This window comes from Strigops habroptila, chromosome 1, assembly GCF_004027225.2.
Source record: "Strigops habroptila isolate Jane chromosome 1, bStrHab1.2.pri, whole genome shotgun sequence".
Lineage (NCBI taxonomy): Eukaryota > Metazoa > Chordata > Aves > Psittaciformes > Psittacidae > Strigops > Strigops habroptila.
Genome location: NC_044277.2, coordinates 106,383,565 through 106,391,863, shown reverse-complemented (window position 1 = coordinate 106,391,863; position 8,299 = coordinate 106,383,565). Strand labels below are relative to the sequence as shown.

At 59.2% G+C, this 8,299-nt stretch overlaps 1 protein-coding gene across 1 annotated transcript; it reads left to right on the top strand.

Annotated features, from left to right (window-relative positions):
• The first annotated feature begins 4,613 nt into the window (after positions 1–4,613).
• MNX1 (motor neuron and pancreas homeobox 1) lies at positions 4,614–7,837 on the top strand. The gene is made up of 3 exons (XM_030504870.1): positions 4,614–5,223; positions 7,229–7,389; positions 7,505–7,837. Exons 1-3 carry the CDS (start codon positions 4,614–4,616, stop codon positions 7,835–7,837), a joined length of 1,104 nt encoding a protein of 367 aa, XP_030360730.1.
• The last annotated feature ends 462 nt before the right edge of the window (positions 7,838–8,299 follow it).

The following is an 8,299-nucleotide window of genomic DNA, read 5'->3' as shown; positions in this document are numbered from 1 at the left end:
GCGGAAGCTCCCCGTCTGCGCGGTGCCCTCAAATATGGTGATATTTTATTAGCCCCCATTTCCTAACAATAACTTATTGCGATAAAACAGACACCCGGGGTCCTCTTAAATTGTCTTTTCATAATGAATAAATTTAAACTGGCTAATTAATATATAAACTAACCCAATTTGTCAGGTTGATTTGTATTTTAGTTAATTGTGAAAGTAATTACCACATGGGCAAATTAACAGCTTTCTGGAAATGACCAAGGCAGGGTTTTTATTTCCTTCCTGGGTGAAGAAAATTCATTTTTCCCAGCTCTTGATGTGATGAATAAAAGTCATAAATCTGGGTGATTGGTGCAGGCAGAGTCTAAATGGCTTCATATTTCATTTTAGGTTTAATAGAAATATTCATGCTCTGTTTTAATGAAATTAAATTGAAGGGGGGTGGACTGAGAGGCTGTCGGTCGGGGCTTAAAGGGGCAGCGCACATTGGGTGGGCTTTTTGTTGTTTTCTTGTAGATGAGCAAAAACCGTCGAGCTTTCATTATTCAGGATAACAACTCGCGCCCGATGCGGGGATTGCAGCAGCAGTGAAAATAGATTTAAATTATTTTGCTTGATGTTATGGGAAGAGAAAGTCCAACGGCAGCCAGGTAAAACTTTGGAAGATGGTTTGAGGAAAACACAACCGAACAACAAACAAACAAACAGAAAAACCCTGACACAAAATAATAATAATAAAGCATCCCGGCCTCCTAGTGCAGCGCCAGCTTTTTCCCCCCACATATGGGGGTTTGGATTGGGGAAAGGTTTTTGGCGGCCCCTTCTCACCGGGTGACATCAATGCCCTTTGTCTCGGAGGGACGTGCAGAGGCAGTCGCCCCCGGGCACCCAGCTAGGGCAGGATGCGCACCCAGCCGCCTGTGCGACCCGCCCCGGACCCCTCCCGGGATCCCTTTCTCCTTTCCCGGGCGAAAACACCCAAGTTTGCCAACGCCCAGGCAGTTTCCAAGTACCTGGGGCCGGTTTTGCCAGCCCGAATGCCCGGAGGGGCTCATTTTCTCCCCAAAAGAGCCTCTCCCCTCCCTCCCCGGTGCCTGGGGCCATCCCCCCCCGGGCCCGGGAGCCGGAGCCGCTCCGTAATGGATCTGATCTGTGACTTGTTGATTTCCCCTGAGCAAATACGGCTTTGATGCAGTCCCGGCGAGAGTGGTTAGCTGATGAATTGACAAAAACTAATCAGCTTTATTGGGAAACAGGTTAAGGGCAGCAGAGTGTCAATAATTCTCCGGCTGACCCCCTCATCCATTAAGAGAGGCAGGCTGATTAGACCGAGAAGACCCTGCGCTTTTTGCACTGAAATTGCTTTCATAAACTCACCATTATTAGCAGTCAATGCAAGCGGCTAATTTAGAGGAGACATCCCGAGGATGTCACATTTATCAGGGAGGTTTATGTATCATTATCTCATTTACAGAATGTCGCAGTGTAATACGTGTTTTTGGCAATAACGCTGGACCCGCGCCCGCGGCTTGTAACGGCTTTGGAGAGAACGGCCGGAGTGGGGAGACCGGGGTGTGTGGGGTCAATCAGAGGACCGACCCCCCCCACTTCACAGCGCAGGGCTCCGGGCGCTCGCCGTTCCCACCGGGCACCCCCCCGTCGGTGCCGCCCGGCGTTACCCCACGACCCTACGCACCGCCCCGGCTGTTCAAAAGGGGAGGTCGGCATCTGTTTGCCCACGGCCGGGGCAGCGGGGGCTCTGCTGAAAGGGGACCACCCGGAGGTGTCGGGGCAGCGCTCTCCTTGCGCTATCTCCGCCGAGATAACCGCGCATTGTTGGCTCCCGGGCAATATACTGGATCAACACAGGTGCGGGAGCCGCGGGGAGTTCAGTCGGCCCGGATGCCCTGCGGCACCTGGGGGGGGGGGGGGCCAAACACATGGAACGGAGCGGGGGGAGGAAAAAATATATTAAAAAGAAAAAAAAAAGCAAGAAAAAAAAAGCAAGAAAGAAAAGAAAAAACAGAAAAAATGAAAACGAAAAGAAAATAAGAAAAAATAAAGAAAATAAAAAGGAAATAGAATTTAAAAATAAACAGGAAGAAAAGAAATAAAAATTAAAAAAAAGAAAAAAGAAAAGAAGGAAGAGTAATTTAAAAAATGGTACTCGATTAAAAACTAAAAAGGTCAGAAAGGTCTGAAAATCGAAATCCTTCTCTAAATATTCCCCCTCAAGTAGGAAGGCAGTCTGGGAGCGATGAGGAGGGTGAAGGCGAACGGCCCCGGCGGTCGGGGCCCGGCCTGGCCCCGCTGGGGTGCTCCCGGAGGGCTGGGGATGTGACGGATGGAGAAGCCCGGCCGTGGCAGCTCCGGTCGGGCCCGGATCGCTGCTGAGCTGAAGCTTGCGGGTCGCTTCTCCCCGTGTCCATCAACCAAAGGGTGCCCGCGTGCGGCGCCGGGCCGGGAGCCGGGGGGTGCCCGGACGGGGCGACCCACCGGAGCCCACCCCGGGAGGCGGCTATGGAGCGGGGCGGGGGGAGATGCGGACCCGGCCCTTGCTCTCCCCTCACCGCCTGAGAAGCGTTCACGGCACCGGGCACCTCGCCCGCCGGCCGCGGACACGAGTCGACACCCGTGTCCCGAGCGCAGCCTTGCGCTCCCGGCTCTGCTTGCGCGGGGTGATTTCCACCCTCCTCCCCCAAACTGCCCCGAGAAGGGGCCGCAAAATGGTCTCCGTACGTGCGGAACGACCCGCGCCCGAGACGAGCCCGCCGGCCCGAGCTTCGGGAGTTGGCACCGGCGGTGCCCAGGGTCGCCCGGCCCGTGACAGCCGCGTCCCCGTTTCCAGCAGGCTGGACACCCCCTGCCCACAGTGCACTGAAGGGAGGCGACCCTCAGCCCCGCCGGGGTGCAGGGAAGAAGGGTGCGGGACCAGCATCTCCTCCGGAGATGCGGACAAGCGCCCATTCGGGACACTGGCTCGCGTGTAGGGCCCAAAGTGTCGCTCAGGAGGAAACGTGGGGTCAGTTGGGAGCCCCGGGCCCTTTCCCAGGGGCCTACCCGGACTCTCGGAGCCCGTCCGTGGCCTGGCAGAACCGGAGAGACTCGTAACAATGGTCCCGCGGCTCGGTTTCCCCCTCTCCTTCCGCAGAGCCCGGGGAGCGGGGTGCACGGTGCTGTGAGCACCTGCGGATGCGGGCTGTGCACGGGGCTCCTGGTGCGGGAGCGGCTGCTGTGGTGGCCCGGGCGCATCTGCTCTGCCTGTACCCATGTGCGGTTGTGGGGTCGCCGGTGTGGGGATGTTGCCGGGCATGGCCGCCCGCCGTGCGCGGTTGTGTCTGGCCTGGACACGTGCATCTGTGTGTCTGCTGTAGTCGTGACCACCTGTCTGCCCTGCCCGTGTCTGTGCACTTGCTGTGTTGTGTCTACATGTCTCTCCTGCTTGTGACTGTGTGTCTGCTGTGCGAGTGCGTCCGGAGGCTCCAGTCAGGGAGGTCAAGGGAAAAATGTGCAGGAGAGAAGGGGAATATCAGGGCGCAGAGCAAAGGGGGCCTGTCCGTGTGCGTTCACGTGTGAATGCCTATGTGTGTGCATATATGTGTGTCCATGTGTGCGGGCACACACCCTGCAGAGGTGCTCCAGGCCTTTTGCCCACCGAGCAGCGGCGGGAAGGAGAGCATGAGCAAAGCTGTCGAATATTTTGTTGGTTCTATCGGACTCTATTTCCTCCCTCTCTCCCCTTCTTTCGCCCTTTTCCTCGCTCCTTTCGCTGCTTTCAGGTCTCTCATCCCCGGGGCACAGATGGGGGAAACAGCGCTCCCTTGCTGCGGCGGCACCGCAGCCCTTGGGGCACGAAGTCGCCCGTCTCGGGGGGGCTCACGGCGGCGCGGCCGCTGCACGGGCATTTCCCGCAACCGGGCGCGGGAAGGGGAAGCGTGTTTCCCCTGGCAGCGGTCCGTGCCGAGGCCTGACCTCCCGCTCACACCGCCTCACCCCGCGGCCCCCCGGGAAACGGAGGGGAGCGACCCCTCGCCCCGCTCTTTCCCTTTTCTGTTCGGGCCTGTTTGTGTTAGATAAGCAGGTCTAATAACGCTGTTGACAAACCCGGGGGGTGGTGGCAGGCGTGACTCCCTGACCCACAGGTGTTTACTCTTTCCGACTCGTTAAAAAGCGGTCGGCGGCGCGTTTACGGTAAATATTTGCGGTGTGCGGGAACGGTGCAACACGGTCTCTGAGCAGGCGGCGGGAGCCCCCTCGGCCGGCAGGGCCAGGCAGGCCCGGCGCTGGCAGCGCTGTCCCCGCGGAGCGCAGCCGGTGCTCGGTCCCTGCACCGGGCTATCCCCGCCGTCACCCGCAGCCCGCGGCCGGGCCGGGGGGGGGGGAAGGGGGTGTGGAAGGGGGCGGGTCTCCCCCTGCTCCGCCGTGACAGGTGGGCAGCGGGGCCAATGGCGGGCGAGGCCGCAGCGGCGCCGGCCCAATGGGAGCCGCCTGCGGCCCTTGAAGGGGCGCGCCGCGGAGCGCGGCCGCACTGCCGCCCGCCGCCGCCGGGAGACGCGGCCGGCCCGGGGCAGCCCTCTCGCCGCCGCTGCCCTCCCCCGTTCCCGCCCCAGCCCACCGGCGCTCCCATGGAAAAATCCAAAAATTTCCGCATCGACGCGCTGCTGGCTGTCGACCCCCCCAAGGCGGCGGCGGCGGGGCAGAGCGCGCCGCTGGCCCTCGTCACCTCGCTGGGCGGCAGCGGCAGTAGCAGCAGCGGGAGCGGCAGCCCCCCGTCCTCCTCTTCTTCCTCTTCGTCCTCCTCCTCTTCTTCATCCTCCTCCGAGCACCCCGCCGGTGCCTCCGCTGACTGCCTGCACTCCGACAGCCCCTCTCCGCCGCGCCTCTTGGCCGCACACTGCGCCCTGGTCCCCAAACCCGGCTTCCTGCCTGGTACCGGCGCCCACCCGCACCACCACGCCTCGGCGGCCGGCATGGCCCTGGGACTGCACCCCGCGGCGCCCGGCGGGCCGGGCATGCCGGCGCAGGCGGCCCTCTACGGGCACCCCGTGTACGGGTACTCGGCGCTGGGCGGGCAGCACCCGGCCCTCTCCTACCCCTACTCGCAAGTGCAGGGAGCGCACCCGGCCCACCCCGCCGCCGACCCCATCAAGCTCAGCGCCGGCACTTTCCAGCTGGACCAGTGGTTACGGGCCTCCACCGCCGGCATGATCCTCCCCAAAATGCCCGACTTCAGCTGTGAGTATCTGCCTCCCGCTGCCCTGCAACCGCATCCCTGTCCCGTCCCGGTGCCGAGGCCTTCGGGGAACTGCCTCTTTCCTAGAGGGGGGAGGGAAAAATCCCTGCCCCCGCGTAAATAAGTTGCAGATTTAAACCGGCGGCGTCATTTAGGGGGTTATTTATTGAATTATTTTTTATTAAGGGAGGAAATAGCTATCCACAAAGGGGACCGGGGGTGTGGGGGTCGCCCCGAACAGCCTGACTTTTCCCGGCAGGTTCAACAGGAAGGTGGGAAATCGGTTCCTGCCGTTGCAAACGCCTGTTCCCGCTGTCCACAGCGTGTAAACGCCGTCGGGAAGGGGCGGGCAAGGCAGAGGCAGGAACTCTCTGGACTGCCCCAGAAATTTGGTCTCGATGTATCCCCCCAAAAGCGGGGTGGCAGGTGCCATCACTCAGTCGCTGTGCTCAATTTTATTTTATCTTTTTATCGGAAACAGGCTTATAATAATTACGGCAGGCTCTGATGGGAGCGTGGGGAGCATCTAGGGTTAGCCAAAAATTTGGGGTTCCGCGTTCCATGGGGATCATGAAGGGACATGAAACAAGTCGAGTGGGAAGGGTTTAGTTTGGGGCTGGGAATGCAGCGTTGAAGCAGAGAATCCGCGGCCAAGGCGCGCTGCCGAGTACTAGGCCTCGCGGCGGTGGAGGGGACCTTGCGTGCATCTGTTTTAGGCAAAGATCGTTTTCGGAGGTGTGAGCTCTCTGTGGGAACGGCCGATTTAACAATACCAGAGGTGTAGTTTTACGAAAATCATGCCAGGAAAAGAATTGCGATTTTTCTTTTTTTAGGTGTGTGGGGTGTTTTTGGTTTTTTTTCCTCCCCTTCTCATACTCTGCGCACACATTCACAGACAAAAAAGTCCATTGTTTTCCCTCGAATTGGGGTTGTTTAGACTGGAACATTCAGGAAATAAAAAAAAAAATAATTAGGAGAGCTGTCAGAGCCCTGCCTCTCAAACAAGGTCAGGGCGGGAATAAATAACAGGACAGAAACGCGAACGGAGCCTCGGAAAATCGCACCGCAGTGAGAAAACCTCCCCGGCGCGGCTGTCGGCAGCGGACACTGTCCTCCTCTGTCCGGCCGCTTTAGCGAGTGGCTCCGAGCGCGGCCGGGGGCCGGAGCCGCCCCTGCCCGGGGTTTGGAGGGTTTTTCCTAGACCAAATAAGCCGAAGTGCCGAAATACCTCGAGAAATGGGCAGTAGCGCTGCCGCGATGCATCCCCGGCCGTGTCGGGGCTCAGCCTCACCGTGGCCTCCCTCTTGCCCATCCCCCGGTCTTATATATATATATTTTTTTATACATATACCGTATATATATATACACCCTGGTCTTTTATATACATATTATCTGTTACGTACACACACAGAGTCCTTGAATTGAATTATTGTTTCCAAACGCAGAAAATATGCCGCTTCTGCTTTATTCTTTTTCCTGTTCAAAGGCAGTTTTCCAGCCCTCGGCACTGATTGACGCTCTGACGGGCAGCCGGTGCTCCCGGCTGGCGGGAGGGAGGGAGGGATGCCCGCTGCAATCCCGTTAATTAAACGGGTATGGGCGGACTTGGGAGTGCGGCGCGTTTAACTAAAACATTAAATGGAGCAAATTGCTGCTCCCTGGAGAGCCCGGGACCTCTTCGCCGCAATCCCTGCCTCCGTTTTATTGTCTCGCATTTGTTAGGCTCTTGGGAAATCAAGAGACATATTTTTATTGATTTAGAAGATTTAATTGGTTTTATTTATTTGGTCCCTGTGTGGGCTGCCCTGACACTGTTCCGGGTGCCTGGAGGAGATCCCTCCCTCGGTCCGTGCTCCGGTGGATAACTGCCCATCCTTGCTCCAATCCCCCCCTCTCCGCCTTTCCTGCCTCCCCCCTTCCTGCCCCATCCCGGGGGCTGCGCGGCAGCAGCGGGGCGGCTCGGCGCTTGCCTCTGCGCCCCCCTCACCCCTCGCTCTCCTTTCCCAGCCCAGGCACAGTCCAATCTGCTGGGGAAGTGTCGCCGGCCCCGCACGGCCTTCACCAGCCAGCAGCTGCTGGAGCTGGAGCACCAGTTCAAGCTCAACAAGTATCTCTCCCGGCCCAAGCGCTTCGAGGTGGCCACGTCGCTGATGCTCACCGAGACGCAAGTGAGTCCCTGCCGGCGGGGGATGCTGGTGGTGGGGTGGGTGCTGCTGTCTGGGGGTGCTGCCGCCGGGGGGAGCGGTGGGTGAACCGGTATGTGTGCGTCCCCGTCTCCCTCAGGTGAAGATCTGGTTCCAGAACCGTCGCATGAAGTGGAAGCGCAGCAAGAAGGCGAAGGAGCAAGCGGCACAGGAGGCCGAGAAGCAGAAGGGGGGCGGCGGGGAGGACAAGGGGGATGAGGATCTGCTGCTGTCTGCCCCGGAGAAGAGCGGCGGGAGGAGGATGCGGGAGCTGCCCGACAGCGAGCCCGAGGACGAGGAAGAAGAAGAGGAGGAAGAGGAGCCGCCGGCGGCTGGACGATGCTGCCCGTACCACTCCTCCGACTGCTCCGAGGCAGACGAGGAGGACACGCAGCCCCGGGGCCGGTCCGGAGCCCCGGCGCAGCCCCAGTGAGCCCCCTGCACGCCCCGCTCCCTCCCGCCGGGGTGAGCCCCTCCGCTCTCGGTCGGCACCGGCCCCGCTCCCCTCCTTGGTCTGACCCCTCCCTGCTTGGAGGGGGGTGGAGAAGAGGATCCTCCGCATGCCGGGCGGGGAAGAGGATTTACGGTGAATACAGTGTTATTGACTGAAAATCAGTCAAACCTTGACTCCCCCCCATCCCTACCCCCTGGAAGCGCGTTCCTTTCGCTGAAATGTTTTGTTCTTACTATATATCGGGAAAACTGTTTATGTCATGAACGTTAAAACTGCTGGAAATCTCAATACTGTCTTTATTTTTGTATATCATATTTATAAAAAAGAAAAAAAATGACCTCTACTTATGCATGCTAAATTATTCCCCAGGCCCTCCCCCCTGCGCGGCGGGGTGGAAAATAAACGGTGTTTTGTACTTGAGAGGTATGAGCAGCGCTCTGT